The sequence below is a fragment of the Palaemon carinicauda genome, chromosome 2 (genome assembly GCF_036898095.1).
Source record: "Palaemon carinicauda isolate YSFRI2023 chromosome 2, ASM3689809v2, whole genome shotgun sequence".
NCBI classification, from domain to species: domain Eukaryota; kingdom Metazoa; phylum Arthropoda; class Malacostraca; order Decapoda; family Palaemonidae; genus Palaemon; species Palaemon carinicauda.
This window is the reverse complement of record NC_090726.1, coordinates 201,395,946-201,414,165: the sequence shown is the minus strand read 5'-3', so window position 1 is coordinate 201,414,165 and position 18,220 is coordinate 201,395,946. Positions and strand designations below refer to the sequence as shown.

At 40.6% G+C, this 18,220-nt stretch overlaps 1 protein-coding gene across 1 annotated transcript in view; it reads left to right on the top strand.

The window, feature by feature from the left end:
- The window catches only part of LOC137629618 (mitochondrial tRNA-specific 2-thiouridylase 1), a 50,715-nt gene extending 37,956 nt beyond the window's left edge, over positions 1–12,759 (top strand). The window contains exons 5-8 of the mRNA XM_068361116.1: positions 6,418–6,545; positions 7,369–7,536; positions 9,828–10,079; positions 12,225–12,759. Coding sequence (XP_068217217.1) covers positions 6,418–6,545; positions 7,369–7,536; positions 9,828–10,079; positions 12,225–12,416 — 740 coding nt within the window. The 3' untranslated portion in view covers positions 12,417–12,759. The remainder of the gene's footprint in view (positions 1–6,417; positions 6,546–7,368; positions 7,537–9,827; positions 10,080–12,224) is intronic.
- The last annotated feature ends 5,461 nt before the right edge of the window (positions 12,760–18,220 follow it).

Here is an 18,220-nt window from a genome sequence, read left to right as displayed (position 1 = left end):
TAAAAAGACGCGAACACTGATTTGCTTTTCCAATAGGTTGCGTCGATTATACTTTGCAGAGATCTATTTTGTTTAAAGGCCACAGAAGTTGCGACAGCTCTAACTTTGTGTGTCCTTACCTTCAGCAAAGCTTGGTCTTCCTCATTCAGATGGGAATGAGCTTCTCGTATTAACAGTCTGATAAAATAGGATAAAGCATTCTTTGACATAGGCAAAGATGGATTCTTAACTGAACACCATAAAGCTTCAGACGGGCCTCGTAAAGGTTTTTAAATAGAACTTAAGAGCTCTTACAGGACATAAGACTCTTTCTAGTTCATTTCCAACCATACGATAAGTTTGGAATATCGAACGATCTTGGTCAAGGCCGAGAAGGCAGCTCGTGTTTGGCTAGAAAACCAAGTTGTAGAACATGTAGCCGTTTCGGATGAGAATCCGATGTTCTTGCTGAAGGCATGAATCTCACTGACTCTTTTAGCTGTGGCTAAGCATATCAGGAAAAGAGTCTTTAAGGTGAGATCTTTCAGGGAGGCTGATTGTAGCGGTTCGAACCTGTCTGACATAAGGAATCTTAGTACCACGTCTAAATTCCAACCAGGTGTAACCAAACGACGCTCCTTAGTGGTCTCAAAAGACTTAAGGAGGTCCTGTAGATCTTTATTGTTGGAAAGATCTAAGCCTCTGTGACGGAAGACTGATGCCAACATGCTTCTGTAACCCTTGATAGTGGGAGCTGAAAGAGATCGTTCTTTCCTCAGATATAAGAGAAAGTCAGCTATTTGAGTTACAGAGGTACTGGTCGAGGATACGGATACTGACTTGCACCAGTTTCGGAAGATTTCCCACTTCGATTGGTAGACTCTAAGGGTGGATGTTCTCCTTGCTCTAGCAATCGCTCTGGCTGCCTCCTTCGAAAAACCTCTAGCTCTCGAGAGTCTTTCGATAGTCTGAAGGCAGTCAGACGAAGAGCGTGGAGGCCTTGGTGTACCTTCTTTACGCGTGGCTGACGTAGAAGGTCCACCCTTAGGGGAAGTGTTCTGGGAACGTCTACTAGCCATCGAAGTACCTCGGTGAGCCATTCTCTCGCGGGCCAGAGGGAAGCAACTAGCGTCAACCTTGTCCCTTCGTGAGAGGCGAACTTCTGCAGTACCTTGTTGACAATCTTGAACGGAGGGAATGCATATAGATCTAGATGTGACCAATCTAGTAGAAAGGCATCTATATGAACTGCTGCTGGGTCCGGGATTGGTGAGCAAAATATTGGGAGCCTCTTGGTCATCGAGGTTGCGAAGAGATCTATGGTTGGCTGGCCCCAGGTGGCCCAAAGTCTCTTGCATACATCCTTGTGGAGGGTCCATTCTGTTGGAATTATTTGTCCCTTCCGAATGAGACAATCTGCCATGACATTCAAGTTGCCTTGGATGAACCTCGTTACTAGTGATATGTCTAGACCTTTTGACCAGGTGAGGAGGTCCCTTGCGATCTCGTACAATGTCAGAGAGTAGGTCCCTCCTTGCTTGGAGATGTACGCCAAAGCCGTGGTGTTGTCCGAGTTCACCTCCACCACTTTGCCTTGAAGGAGAGACCTGAAGCTTTGCCAGGTCAGACGTACTGCCAGTAGCTCCTTGCAGTTGAAATGCATTGTCCTTTGACTCGAGTTCCATAATCCCGAGCATTCCCTACCGTCTAATGTCGCACCCCAGCCTACGTCCGATGCGTCCGAGAAGAGAACGTGGTTGGCAGTCTGAACAGTCAGGGGAAGACCCTCTCTAAGGTTGATATAGTCCTTTCACCAAGTCAGACAAGACTTTATCTTTCCGGAAACCGGGATCGAGACCGCTTCTAGCGTCTTGTCCTTTTTCCAGTGAAAAGCTAGATGGTATAGAAGAGGACGGAGGTGTAGTCTTCCTAGTGACACAAATTGATCCACGGATGACAGTGTCCCTACCAGACTCATCCACAGCCTGACTGGGCAGCGTTCCTTCTTCAGCATCTTCTGGATGGATAGCAGGGCTGGGGGCTGATCGTCTTGTTCAGCAACGTCCTCATCAGAGGGTTCCTCATCCGAAACTGATGGGGAAACGGCAACGGAGTGGGCAACGTCTGACTCGCTGAATCCGGTCGCACTGGTGGATGCGTGACGGAGCCGGACGCAATATCATGGCACTGCTGCACAGTCTGTGAACTGTCAACAACCATGGGTGCGCGAGGAAGTACAGCGTCAACCCGAAACTGTCTAGACTGTCTGGGTTGTGCAGTCAACACCCTACCGGGTTGCTGAGGTTGACGCACTGCGTCACAACAAGTCATCTCTGCTGGTTGTTGAACGTCCTGAACGTCAACAACCCCCTCCGAGCGTCGCTTAACGTCAACGTGCGACTGGCAACCCACACTGGGTCGCATCGGTGGAGGAACCACCTCAACTGGCAGAAGCGAGTAGGTTACCTCAGCGTCAACAGGGCGCACAACCGACCGGTTGGAAGGTTGTTGGCCAGAAGGAGGAACCACCTCAACTGGCAGACGCGAGTAGGTTACCTCAGCGTCAACAGGGCGCACAACCAACCGGTTGGAAGGTTGTTGGCCAGAAGGTTCTTCTCCGCATTTAAGTCCTCTATCAAGGACACAAGCTTGGACTGCATGTCTTGCAGCAAAGCCCATTTAGGGTCTACGGGAGCAGGTGTGGCAACAGACGGGGTTAGCGACTGAGGCGGAACCATTTACCATCCCTGAAAGCCTTGTTATGTGTGACATAATAGTACAGCAAAACTTCAAAGGCTCGACAAAAGTTGAGAAGTTGACCTGTAAACAACTTGGAGCGTCTCCTGGCTAGGCGCCAGGGCGAGTCTACCAGAATTGAGAAGTCTATCTGGGCAGAGGCATGAACTCCCAAGCCGAGAACTTCTCTCGTGTCCTATCAGACTCTCGCTCTATAAGCCAGTTTAAAAGAAAGGAAATCAAAGGCTGTATCCCTAAAACTCCTCCTGGTGCAAAAACCAGTCGCCTAGCCAACGTAACGCTCTCTAGGAGAGCGAGAGAGCACTAGCTTAAAAACAACGGCTTCGAAGTAGCTAGGCCTAGTGTAAGTTCTGACGTTTAGGCGAACGAGGAGCAGCAGTTACAAGATCCGGACGAAGATCCTTAAAAAATCATCATGATTTAATTAAAGTCCATAGGAGGCTAAGCAGCTAAAGGCTCCTCTCCAAATGACAGAGTCCTCAAGGGAATATCAGTAGGTGGGAGAACAGCACTTTCTCATCTACAGGAACCTTGTCCGATAAAAGCTAGGTTATCTCAGTGAGTCTCTCACTGGTGCATTAGTAGCAGACCAGAAGGCAACGTCATGTAACTGCTTGACAGTCTGTGAACTGTCAACGACTGAACTGTCAACCACAACAGGTGCGTGAGGACATACAGCACTGGTGCATTAGTAGCAGACCAGAAGGCAACGTCATGTAACTGCTTGATAGTCTGTGAACTGTCAACAACTGAACTGTCAACCACAACAGGTGCGTGAGGACATACAGTGTTCACTCGAGACTGCTTTGACTGTCTATACTGAGCAGTCAAAACAACTCTAGAATGCGGAGGTTGACGCACCGCGTCAAAACAAAACAACTTAGACTGTTGTTGTACCTCGCGAACGTCAACGGAAGGTTCCGTGCGTTACTGAACGTCAACATGCGGCTGGCAGGGTACACTGGAACGCATGGGTGGCGGGACTCTCTCAGCTGGAGTGCGGCAGAAGGTCGCCTCAGCGTCCACAGGACGCACAACCGTGTTGGTTGTAGGCTAGAGGTTGGTGCAGTGTCAACCTTCTCCGCACGAAAGTCCCGCATCAATGACGTTAACTGAGACTGCATGGTCTGCAGCAAAGACCACTTAGGGTCTACAGGAGCAGGTGCGGCAACAGACGGTGTGACTGCCTGATGCGGTACCGCTTTGCCTCTCTTAGGAGGTGAGCAGTCGTCGGAAGACTGCAGCGAGTCCGAACTGACCCAGTGGCTACAACTGGGCCGTTGGACTTGCGCGGAATGGACCGACTTGCGCTTAATAAGCTGCGAGACCTTGGTCCATGGTTTCTTACGAGAAACCTCTTCCGCAGACGAGAAATAAATGGGCTCTCTCGTCTTTGTGTGGGTGGGGCGATCTTGGGTAGATACGCCCGAAACCACGGAGGGAAACGTCTGTTCGTTGAACAAGGCCTGACGAACCCATAAGTCGTTCGACATTACTTCTCCCCTAGGCTTGGGAGCTTGCAAGAGGTCCCGGACTAGGTGAACGACAGGCACGAACAGACGAACCCTCGGACGCAACACTGTAACACTTTGCGCATATCACTTTATCACTTCGATTTTCTGTTTTGCACTTATTTCACTGAAATCGAAACTTTTACTGATTTCCACCTGAAACACGCAATTCTACCCTTCATTAAAAGGTAGTAATTGCGAAAACAGTCGTATAATGCAGCTCATTAATACTAGCAAAAAACAGAAAACATATATAAAGATAAAGAATTCAGTGGCTGGGAAAGAGTCTAAACACTAGTTCAAATAAACTACGTTAACAATCTCTCACCGCACATAGCCTGGGGACAAGAATAAAACCCTAGAAACGTTTTACCTTCTTCCCCGTACAGCGACTAGGGAGGAGAGTAACACGAGAACAACGTTACCCGCTTGAACGGAACGTTTTTTTTCCTCTCTCTCCCTCCGTCTCTATCTCTCTCTCTCTTTCTCTCTTGATTTCGCACCTAAGAGAAGAGCCCAATTATATATCGTCAAAAAAACATGTTATTTGACTAAAGGAAAAAACTGAAAGGTTTTCCAAATAAAAAGTTCCTTTAATTTAGAATTTAAAACATTTAAGCTAAGAAAGAATGAACGAAACGTCAGAATCGATTTACTCTTACTGCAAAGTGAAACCGTGATACACTCTCTCTCTATCGTAACGATAGAGCGCATGTTGAACGTCCTGAACGTCAACAACTGCGTAGTCTAAAAAACTAAACGTTAGATCATCTTTGAAAACAGTACGAAGACTATCAAAGAAATTCTTTCATAAAACATTAAATTTAAAGTTTTAAATTCTTTAAAGGCTAAATACGATATAACGGGCTCAACGTTGATTAACTTCGGTTCCAAGTTAGGACCGCCTACTATCAGGAAAGGTCGCATATAAACAAAACATAAAAATTTATTTTTATATGTTTATAATAAAAGGAAAGTTAATCGAAGAGGCCTAATAAAGGCGGAGAGATATAAAATATATAGATCTATAACGTGTTAAGCAAAATTACTAAAAACCTAAAGACACTTCCATCTAAGGGAAGGATCGGCCATTTAAAAGTGAAAGAGAGTCCATACTCTCTTTGTCACCATAATTAAATCTATCCAAAACGAGTTCAAGTTTTGAGATGAAGATAAAACCCCTGCATAGCGAAAGCTCAAAACTAGAATAGTGTACTTCACCAAATAGTTGTGAAAACAAATCCAGTTAGTAACAGCGTATTAGTAGGTCTTGCCGGTAGCCCGACAGAGAGAAAATTGGTTCTTTGTTTACTTGGAGTACTAAGTACCTGCTCGACAGATGGCGCTGTTGATGTACACCCCCACCTGCATAGCGATCGCTGGCGTATTTTGACCGTAGGTTTTTCTGTCGAGCAACAGAGTTGCAGCTTATATGATCACCGGCTAAGTTTAATATTGAAAAGTAAACTTTTGGGTTGTTATGAAAGATTTTTTTTTTAATAAGTTTTTTAATAGGGTCTTAGGAGCAGTTTCTGTTTACACTGTATGCGTAGGAAAATATTTGAAATGGAGATATGAAAATATAGAAAATTATATTGCAATTTTTTCTATATTTTCATATCTCCATTTCAAATATTTTCCTACGCATACAGTGTTAGCAGATACTGCTCTTAAGACCTTATTAAAAAAGTTATTTTAAAAAAATCTTTCATAACAATCAAAAAGTATATTAATTAACCCTTTTACCCCCAATGCTATTTGGAACTTTCCAACCATTAACCCCCAGGTGTTTTTTTGTTTTCAAGCAAATTTTGCAATATATTTTTTTTTAAATTGTTCCAACAGCCTTAGTTTTTGTCATAGAGAGGTCAGGTTGGTCTCATTATTTTGGAAAATGCCTGAAGTTTCTCATAAAGTTATCAAAAATATGCAAAAAAATGTAAAAAAAGTTTTTTGCAAGGACGTACCGGTACGTCCATGGGGGTAAAGGGATGAGTTTTGTGAAACGTACCAGTACGTCCATTGGGGGTAAAAGGGTTAATGAGCGGAGGAAAAGAAAACATTGACCCCACATAGAAGTGGGAAAAGATGCAGACAAAGAAGATAATATTGCACTTACATTACTTATACATTTGCTCGAATAACTTGATTTATTTTGTCGGTGTAACAGGGGATTACACAAAAGATGTCGTTCGGAAGATTGCCGAAAGTGCAAAGCTTGACCGTGTGGCTCATAAAAAGGACTCTACCGGCATCTGCTTTATTGGTTCAAGAAATTTCCAAGAATTCATATCTGAGGTTTGTCTGTCTCTATCTTGTTTTGATTGATTGATTGTGAGTTTTCTGGCATCCTGACATCTTTCTTGTTTTGTAATGGAAGTGGTAGACGTACTGTATTTTGCATCATACAGTACATTTTGAAAGTAATATTTTTCTGTAAACAGAAAATGTAGTTTCAAATTTGAAAATAAAAGCATCATATTTAAAAATTTTATTTTGTTGCATTTATTCAAAATTTGATAGTTGTTAGTATAGCAATGCTGGCTTTTCTTAACTTTACTAATTATAAAATAAGCACACACACTTGGACATGTGTACACACACACCTGTCATATATAATTATTTCAATTATAACATAAGGAGAGAGAATACAGTATTTATAACAATAATTATTTCAATTAAATATTTGAGAGAGAGAGAGAGAGAGAGAGAGAGAGAGAGAGAGAGAGAGAGAGAGAGAGAGAGCACATTTTTTCTCGTTTATGATTTTATCAAGATTATGTATCTTATAAAATTTCTTTTTATTTGTTTATTTTATTTAACACAATAAATTAGTTTCATTAAGCATCATATATAAACTGCGGTAGGGTACTATTTCATCTTTATTGGAGTTGTGTTTGCAGAGTAGAGTAATCATAATTTTGCATAACTTTATAAGATGTAGAGACCTTTGTGTAAAACTACTAATAATATAATTTACTAATTCATAAACATTTTGGAGAAAGCATTAAAATGTTCTATTTTATGTTGTGTAAAATTTATTTTTAGAATAGTATATTTTTCATTTAATATCTTATTCGTATAGTGAAAAATATGCAATCATGTTATACTGTACTTTCAGTATATAGAAGATAAACCAGGGGAATTCATTGACCTAGATACAAATGAAGTAGTTGGCCATCATCAAGGTATTCATCAATGGACAGTAGGCCAGCGATGCCTTCTTCCGGGCATGAAGAAAGCCTATTATGTTGGAGAAAAACAAAAGGACTCCAGTTCCATTTTTGTTGTAAGTACTGTACATCAAAAGTATTCCACTTTCATTTTGTTGTGAGTAAAACAAGGGAATTCCAATTCTGTTTTTGTTGCCAGTAGAATTAACATTCACATTGGTTGGTGACATGAAAGTATAAAGAATTCTACACTTGCTAGTGTAATAGAAAACCTTTTGTCAAAGTATAGTAGTACCCCAGTTAACGAGAATTCTACACTTGCTAGTGTAATAGAAAACGGATTTTGAGCGAAACAAAAAATCTATTTTTGAGTGAGATAGTCATGTCGTCCTGATAGAAGGTTCCTTTAAATAGCTTTCTAGGGTATATTTGACTACAGTGATATTCCCAGAGAATTTAACTTAAGGTCTCCAGAATTCTAACTCCTGGCATGAATATCCTTAAAGTTTCCTTCAAGGATATCGCATAATATCAGGGGACGTATTCTTGACACACCACATAGCAATCTGCACCCCGCATAGCGTTTACGCTTCGAGGGGGAAAAGTGGCAAAAATAAAAGAGGAGCCGTTAATAAGGTTCCTCCGTTACTATTTGAGTACAGTACTTAGATGGCGCCGCCATCTTCATTACTTTTTCTGTAGCGAACTCGCTCGGTGATTTTCCCGGTGGCTCTCTCAGTATTTAGGAATTATCATGCAATCTCCAGCTTCTTCTGCCTCTGGAAAGTTGAGTATTTGATCTTTACGTTGTATAAATTTAGCTCTTGCCGTAAAGTAAAAAATTAAGTTAATTTTTGGCAGAGCTATTTCCTGAACCGGAGGCGTCTTCGGTGCTGTCGTTCGTAACGCATGAGTTATTTAGTTAGCCAAAACGACTTTCCCGGTATAATAGCATAAATGAAATTAGCTATTTAGTCTTCATTGCTAGGAATTATTTATATTATGCCGATAGTATTCGCATTAGTTTCGGCGTAGCCGATCTTGTTTACGAGGCTTTCTAGCCTAGGCGTTCTAGTTTACTTTCATGCATGATATAATAAGCATTCCTGGTGTTATTAAAATTAAATGAAGATATTAGGCAATTTATACATGTAAGATATATCGATTGCATATAAATATTTTCTCTTCTGAGATAGTATACGAGAGAGCTTCGATAATTTAGTTAGTCGATCTCACTGTCACTAGGCTAGTAGCCTAGTGGCTTTAGTATACTTTCATACATATTCCACGGTTACCCTTGTGTATAGGGTAATCCCTCCTTCCCTCTAAGCGTAGACTAGGCTAGGGTTTTTCTACCCCTTCCCTTAGCTGTAGATGGTAAGCTTTGGGTTTGGGTCAGAACCTCAGAGTACATAGTCATGTGCTGGCAGCTGATCAGTAGGGAGAATGAGATTCCCGTGTTGGTTTGTGTTGTCGGCATAGGAGGCTAAGCCTCCCTAGATTGCACTTGAAGGGGCCATATGATTTCCCCCTCAAAGCGTAAACGCTATGTGGGGTGATGATTGCCATGTGGCGTGTCAAGAATACGTCCCCTGATATTATGCGATATCTTTAAAGGAAACTTTAGGGATATTCGCGCCAGGAGTTAGAATTCTGGAGACCTAAGTTAAATTCTCTGGGAATATCACTATAGTCAATTATACCCTTGGAAGCTACTTAAAGGAACCTTCCATCAGGACGACATGGCCTGAGCCCTAAAATTTATTTTTGGGTGAGATAGCCATGTCGTCCTGATGGACATGCCCTCCTTTTCCATAGAAAAGGCCTTGGCAGGATCCCTCCCGAAACTATATATCTGTAGCACCTTGCTCAACGCTACAAGGAATAAACATGGCGGCGACGTACAGCACCATCTGGATACTCAAAGTAGTAAAGGAGGAAGGGTACCTTGATAACGGCTCCCCTTCTATTTTTGCCACTCTCCCCCTCGAAGCGAAAACGCTATTTGGGGTGAAGATTGCTATGTGTCGTATCAAGATATACGTCCCCTGATTTATGCGATATCCTTAAGAGAAATTTTAAGGATATTCGCGCCAGGAGTTAGAATTCTGGAGACCTAAAAGTAAATTCTCTGGGAATATCACTGTAGTTAAATATACCCTCGGAAGCTACTTATAGGAACCTTCCATCAGGACGACATGGCTTGAGCCCAAAAATAGATTTTTCGCTTTGCTCAAAATCCATTTTCTCATCTATTTCACTGAATTGGTTTCAATTTATCGCAGTTCAGATATAAAAAATATTCTTTTATCCAAAAGGACTTTATGAATATTTCACAATGCAATAATACTGTAATACTTGTAATTCAAAGATCTTATAGAAGTTTTTAATTTTCTACGTGTTTCAGGTTGCTGGGGTTGATCATCCGGCTCTTTATTCTTCTACACTTTTTACTGAACCATTTTATTGGATTTGTGGTCCACCAGATCAACTCTTTACAGAGGGCCAGTTTGAATGCATGTTTAGATTTCAGCATACGCATCCCCTCGTCCCTTGTGTAATCACAACGCACACAAACAACCCGTGGCATCGTTCGCCAACCTCAAATGATATGGTGATAAGTTTAGCCGAGCCATTACGTGCTATCACTCCTGGACAGGTATGTTCAGTTCTGTTATATTTTGGCAATGTGGAATATATAGAGAGAGATTTAGCCTACCTTTGAATCAAGTTTCATTTCTTGTATTTGAAATGTATATAACCTGTCTGTAACGAGGTTTTGTTTCAAACAATTAATCTTGAATTGAAACGTATTAAAGTCTAGTATCTGTATTTATCTTGTATATTAGTTTTGATTTATGCATTACTTTTTGTCTTGCTGTTGCAAATGTACGTTAATTATTTTTTCCCTTACATGTATTTGTATACACTTCTGTAGTAATTGCTGTTAAGAGTAAGTACTTCTCTAGGAAAAAAAAAAAAGGAATCATCCTTCCCATTTTATAAGAAACAGTCTTTTCTCAGGATGTAGTAATATTATTTTAAATGATATAGACCATAAGATACAATAGTACATTAACACGTCCCCCTTTTTCCATGTTAAAAAGGAAACGATGCAAGTCGCATATACACCAGAAAAGATATTCTATGTAACTTGCTTGAATCATGCCAGACTGCCATATACTCAGCTGATGGCTTTTAGATTGAAGACATAAGGAGAATAAGTCACCCACCATATATCAAGCCTTTATGCCACTTATTAACCTTGGGCAAGATGTTCTTTAGTCAAGTGAAGATTGGGTCACTAATGGTGATCTTCAGCATGAAGCACTTGCCTTCAGGATCTGTGTCTCTGAAAATTCCTTGATTGACAGGGACAGGGCAATGCATCATGTCTTTGTGGGCTTCCTCGCCCGACGAAATGTACTCATGCTTGATAATCTCATTAAATGAGAACGAGAGGGCTTTTTTGGACACATTGTGTATGCATACTTACAGTCGTTATAACTCGGGCGTAAGATGTCGTGTCCTTGGCAGATAGTATTGCAAAACTCACGATGTACAAGGGCATTTTCACTAGATTTTCAGCGAAAAAAAAAATAATAAGAGATGGGATGAGAACTCATGTCCAACGTTGCCCTCAAGAAAAACTGGACAAAAGTGACACACCATCCCAAAGGCTCGAGTTTATGGAGGTGAACAAGACTACTCGTATTCCACAAACATACACAACTTATCCGAGACATCTAAAACAGGTACACTTTAATAAATCCGAAAGAAAGAGCTTTATTACAGAAAAAGAGGGGAGCTTATCTCGGCATAGAATAACTAAAAAGTGATCTACTAGAGAGATACCCATCTCACAACAGATGACATTGTTTGGTAGTGTGTTGTGGGGTTATAGACTACCTTTCATTCCAAGAAGTGTTTTGTAGGTTGAATAGTTGCCAGGTGACCAGAGTACCCATTTTGCAAAGTGGAAATCAAATTAATGCAGGAGGAAGAGCCTGCTACTGCCAATGCCTTTGCCTTGGGTTTTCTTGTCTACGAAAGATTCCTCTCCTTCCGTAGTAATGACAGCTATAAACTAATCACTTGTGATTCCTTTCACAATAACGGTGATGGCTAACAGTTGGGTGTGTGGATACTATCCCCACCTCACCAACCTGCAATCACTGAACAGATTGGAATTGACTGGCATGAAAGGTTTTAAAAGATGTCCAATTGTACTATGAATGACCCAGTGTTGTGAGTTTGCTGCTTTAAGTTTTTAACTTATATAATGAATGTAACAGATCATGTCATAAGAGTTCCTTTGCATTACACAATCGACATGGAATGAGAGATTCTAGATGCCTGAAATGTATGACAATGGGAAAGATAGAAGAGTTGAGAACCATGTGATAAATGGTTACATATTAGATGGGGAAAAAAAGGAGAGATCAACGAGAAAGAGTAACTGCATCCTAGGTGAAATAGAGATTACTAGATTACTAGTAAATAAAAATTTCCCATTGGTGGAGAGTAAAGACTTCATGATTGGAACATGTGATTAGGAAAAATGCTTGGTCAGAGAAGCATTAGACATTAGATACAGAAGTGGCAGGTTGAAGACAAGTTGGACAGAATATTTTGGAAAAGGATATCATCACTGTAATAACCTAGATCCAGTAGATTACTTTATTTTAACAGCCGAGATCCAATTAATTACTTTCTTGAAAAATTTTATGTGATAAATCACATGTATTTAATATTTAATTCAATTTTCAGACTTTTAAGTTATTGTATTTCTCTTTTTTTACAGTTTGCGGTTCTATATAACGGTGATGAATGCTTGGGATCAGCTCGCATCAAAAGGGCGGGCCCTTCTCTTTACACCCTTAACACCAACGACTGTAGAACGCATATATTAAAAGAAAGGGAACAGACAAAGTCTTTGGTTTGCTCTCAAAAATCAAAAGTGAAAACTAAATTATCTGAAGGCACAGATGACTGATGATGGATTTTTTATAAAAACAATTATTACTTTACTGTACAACTTTGAACCGTTATTTCAAGGATTGAATACTTGTACTACAAAGCAAATTAATCGAGGTAAATTAATACACATGCTAATTTGTGGATAAATAGTTTGAATAGGAAAGTTTTTTGTGAGAGGATCCTCAACCATTAATTTAAATAGAGTAATTCAGTTTTTTTCAGCTCATAGGGTTCTTTAATCTTGAATTAATGACTTTGTACAGTATAGTAATTAGTTTAAAAATGTCACATTATATATTGGTTATTTCTTAAAAAAAAGATTATCATTGTACAAAATAAAGTGTTTATTTACTTTGGAAGTACATCTCTAGATTTTCCCTTTGTGTTTACAGCACTTAATAAGAAAAAAAGTAATGAGTACATTAGTTACTTTGTCTTATTAAAGAATACTATATCATTTTAAAAGAACATTACATTACAATCAGGTACAGCGTTTTTTCATGTAAACCCATCAATCATATATAATTCATGCCCACATTTGTGGTCTCTCATGTTCATAGGCATGTAATCTTGTATAACAGACAGAAGACTCGAGTAACATTGCTGAGGGACTCTAGTTCAGATTGTTCATAGCTACTCCTGAACCCAAATTGATTCTCCGAAGCTCCCTCCACAAAATATGAGAACCACAATCCACCTTAGAGTGGCTCATACCAGAAAAGTATCCCTTCTACAATGCCACAAGTAGATGGGTTGTTCTACCATTACATTCAATAGAACCATCTGCATACCCGGTGTGTAGTACTTTGTAACTATCAGGGTCCATCGTCCAGTAACTTGAGTAGTTGGTAAAACAGGTAAACGGGTGTAAAGGGTTATGTATCCATTATTACCCTGTGTATTGGGTGTTCTGAACACTGTCAATGTTCCTGGAACTGGAGAGCAGCCTACTGTTAGACATTCTATAACTGGAGAGCAGCATACTGGAACTTCTAGATCACTGGGAGGCAAACGGGTTCTTTGATGGCGATTCCCTAAGTGAAAGAAGCCTTTCCGAGACGCATGAAGGTGGTAACCTTGGTGGATAAGCATATCTGCTAGAACATTCCTCTTGTTTGGAATGGATCTTGCATTCAGCTCTTATGATGTTGTCAGCTGTCCAGGTGCATACCTACTTGCCCAATCGCAAAGGGTCTGTGAAACAGTTCACCTTTGCTTGAAGACGAAAGTTGGGTAGGTGGCAATTTTCTTCAGTGCTATAAGGTGACTTATCAAACCCTGTTGAGAAGTCGCCAATGTCAATAGCGATGCTTGGACTTGCAGCAGGTTGAAAAGCAGTTATTTACTTCTGAAAACTACATCCCCAAAATGTTCAGTTACTCCAGATGTTCACCATCCACCTTAAACATCTTTGACAAGATTTTTGATGTGGAAGCCCAGGTAAAACAAGTTCTCCAATGACGAGAGAGAAGGAAGCGTCTAGGATCGTTTTTCCTAGTACGTACATTCTTGGTATATACAGTCCCTCCCAAGAGTATGTCGGGAGAGATTGATCAGGGTAGGTTATCACTTGGTAGAGCGAGAGGAACAATCCAAGAACTCTTCTTCAATTTTGGCACCTTCCCAAGTTCTGGTACAGTGCTGCTTCTCCCACAAAACCACGCAGAGTAATTGGTCAACGTCTAGCGAATCTTGGACTGATCGCTCGTTAACTGCTTTGGTGCCTTTTTCTCTCTCTCTCCTCTTCTGACCGAAGGCCAAGCAACAGGCTTGGTAAAAGATACTGGAACAAGCAAAGCAGGAAGTCAAGACCCCATAAGTCTCTAGCGGTAGTATCTCAACAGGTGGATGGTGCCCTTGTTCACCAATCTTGAAGATGCAAATGGTAGAAATACAACCAACCTTATTATGAGACCCCAAAACAAAATTTCTTCTAGTGGCTAGAACAGACACTTCAAGACTCAAGAACCAGGGAGATCCAAATAGAGAGGTTCAAATAAACCGCAAAAGGAATCTTCATTTCTACTGAAGCATCTACAGATGGTCCCATATCAGTGAAAAATAACATTCTAAAAGCAATTTGTATTTTTTCCTAGCTAACAAACCCGAGTCCTTTAAAATAAGGAATGTCTTCAGTGAAGCTAGAAAGAGTGTTGAAATCGTTTAGAGGTGATGAGCACAGGTAAGTAGTCCAGTCCATCAACCTGAAAAATTTAATTTTTTACTTACAGGACATGAGTGAGGGGGGTGGTTGAGGTGGGAGGTTTATACAGCTAGGAAAAATACATAATACATTTTGAAATTGTTATTCGTTCCTACACATACAAACCTCTCTTCCTTTAAAACAGACACATTTTGGTGGGAGGGAAATCCCTCTAGAACTGAACTTGTTGGCACATTTTCTTCTCTGGGAATATCAGTCCCCTAGGCCCAGTAAATGAGTGAAGATGACTCCAACAACCCCCCTATCAGCCTATCATAGGGATGAGTGGCCTGATATTCCCTGGCTTGCAGTTGGCAGTTACATGATATGCATGAAAAGAAAGAATCTTCGCCCGAAGGGCAACAGATGAAGATCAATGGGTTGGTATACATTTCACCATGTTCCCCCTTCATAGATGACGAATGGGAGAGAGCTACTGACTGGTGAACGCCAGACTGGAGTTCGAGTCCTGCTCAGACTTGTTAGTTTCTTTGGTCGCTGCAACCTCACCATCCTAGTGAGCTAAGGATAGGGGGTTTGAGGGAGCCTATAGGTCTATGTGACGAGTCATCAGCAGCCATTGCCTGGCCCTCCTTGGTCCTAGCTTGAGTGCTGATCATATGTATAAATGGTCAGTCTCTAGGGCATTATCCTGCTTGATATGGCCATGTTACTGTCCCTTGCCTCTGCCATTCATGATCAGCTTTAGACAAGAATAGGGCTAAGTAAACAACCAGTATCCTATTGTAGATCAAACTTCTTCCTGCTCTGGCCAAACTAGGGCATATGCCCAGTGGCTCCAGCAGAGTCAATGAGGAGCTAACCAATCTCTCCAGCATGTCAAAAGTGTTGCAAAGAATAACACAGTAAAAGACTTTTGACTTCAAGCTCCTCAAAGAATACGACTGCCTAATAGGATGCCACGATTCGCACTTGGTAAAAGGAAATAATTAAGAGATATGTCCCTAATTGCAGAGTGAGTGGATCTATCACCAGATCAGTCATAAACCAATGCTTAGTCTGCCTACTCCTGCTTTATTTCATTATTAATACAAAGCCAATATCAACCATTCAAACTAAAAGAATAAGAAACGATAGAACAGTCTTTGATAGGACGCAAAAGTACATCCATAACCGTTACGACCTTCGACAAATTGAAGTCACTGACAGACAGATGGGCAAAGCTACTCGCATGCATTCATCACCTATCATTTTTAACCCTTTTACCCCCAAAGGACGTACTGGTACGTTTCACAAAACCCATCCCTTTACCCCCATGGATGTACCGGTACGTCCTTGCAAAAAAATGCAATAAAAATTTTTTTTTTCATATTTTTGATAATTTTTTGAAAAAAATTCAGGCATTTTCCAAGAGAATGAGACTAACCTGACCTCTCTATGACAAAAATTAAGGCTGTTAGAGCAATTTAAAAAATATATACTGTACTGCAAAATGTGCTGGGAAAAAAATAACCCCCTGGGGGTTAATGGTTGGAAATTTCCAAAGAGCCTGGGGGTAAAAGGGTTAACAGGTGTTCAAGCGTTGCTGAACAGTCCCTATTTTAAGACAAAAGGTTTATCAACAAGTAGGCACATAGATGGAGTTATGACAGCTTCCTACAGTAATATTACGAGAATAGAGTAGGAAATTCAAACCATAAACAAGCAATATAATGAACCAATTGGTTAAGATAGGGTTGACGTCCGAATGTTTATGATACAGAACGCTTTATTTGCAATGTTTACTGACTAAAGGTTGCTATATAAAAGTAGTTTTAAGGTCATATTCAAGTAAAATGTTTCTTGTACAGTAGTGTACACATACACAGTATGTTCTTATAAATTTGAATACAATACCCAAGACAAAAAAAATAACATGCTATTCACAAAATGTTAATTGTAAAATATTAATTGTACAGTTATGTACACACAGTATGTACTTGTAAATTAGAATACAATACCCAAGACAAAAAAACATATGACAAATGCATTAAAAAGTCCTAACCATATTAAAATAAATTTATTTATCAAAGAAAAATATTTATATAGTAAAATGAAAATAGTATCTTAAATGTGTACTGGTACTTACCATGACGAAAGTGATGTAGTTGGTAAGAAGAGGTGGGATCCTGACACCATAGCAATCCACGCTGAATTTAATATGTACGGTCCTTACCTGGTATTCTACTTACTGTACAGTACAGCATAATACTTACCTCGATATACAATAAACTTTAATAAAAATACTCTTTTTTTTTGGGCTCAAGCCATGTCGTCCTGATGGAAGGTTCCTAATAGTAGCTTCCAAGGGATATATGAATTACAGTGATATTCCCAGAGAATTTACCTTTAGGTTTCCAGAATTCTAACTCCTGGCGCGAATATCCTTAACATTCTCTTAAGGATATTGCATAAATCAGGGGAGGTATATCTTGATACGACAGTGATCCTCACCGCGAATAGCGTTTTCGCTTCGAGGGGGAAGTGGCAATTTTGGAAGGGGAGTCGTTATCAAGGTTACCCTATTTCTCATACTACAGTACTTTTGAGTATCAAGACGGCGCCATATCCAAGATGGCAGACATTCCTAATTTTGTAGCGAATTCGCACGGTGGTGTTCCCCGTTATCTAACTTTTTCGATCGATTCTGCGAGGATTATTTTGCAATCTCCAGCTTCTTTCGCCTCTGGAAAGTTGAGTATTGATTCTTTACAATGTGTATATTTTAGCTCCTGTTTCACAGTGAAATTAGAGTAATTTATTGTGCTTAGGAGCTAGACCTGTTACCGGAGACGCCATGGGCACTGTCGTTCATTAGGCATGTGTTATTTAGTTAGTAGAACGACATTCCCGGTGGAAATAGCATTAATTAATTAATTATGAAAGCTATTAGAGCAATTTATACTTGTAAAGATATTTATGGTATGCATAATTTTCCTTTTCTATGTCGATCGTATACGTTAAGAGTTTCGGTGATCTAGGACTCTAGGTAACCGAGATCTCGTCTTGCCTAGGTAACCTAACCTAGGCGATGTAGTATACTTTCAGACATTTCCCCGTTTACCCTCGTGTATCGTTTTATCAATTCAGGCGGAGGTAGATATCTCCTGGAATTATTATATAACTGATACTCGTCTCCAGTGGAGATTTAAGGGTAATCCCTCCTTCCCTCTGAGTGTAGCCTTAGGCTACAACCCTAGTGGGTCGTGCCTCGAGTTTTCATTCAGGCATGACTAGCCTAGGGTTTTCTGTCCCTTCCCTTAGCCGCAGATAGCAGGTTTTGGGGTCAGAACCTCAGAGTATATAGTCTTGTGTGGCAGCTGCCCGGCAGGGTGAATAGTCATTCCCCTGCCGGCATAGGAGACTAGCCCTCCCTAAGCCGCACTTGAAGTGGTTGTATGATGCTGCCACCTTCTCCCTGCGGTCTAGAAGACTAGTCCTGTGCTCGCAGACCCTAGGCTGGAGAATAGATATTCTCCTGCTGCCTAGGATGGCGCTGATATGTAACAGAGTTTCTTAGGGGTGTGGTAGGACCGGCAACCTTGCCGGCTCCTTTCACACCTCATACAGGACCCTTTTCCCAACCCCCTTTGTCCTTTAGTGATAGCCTTGCCATC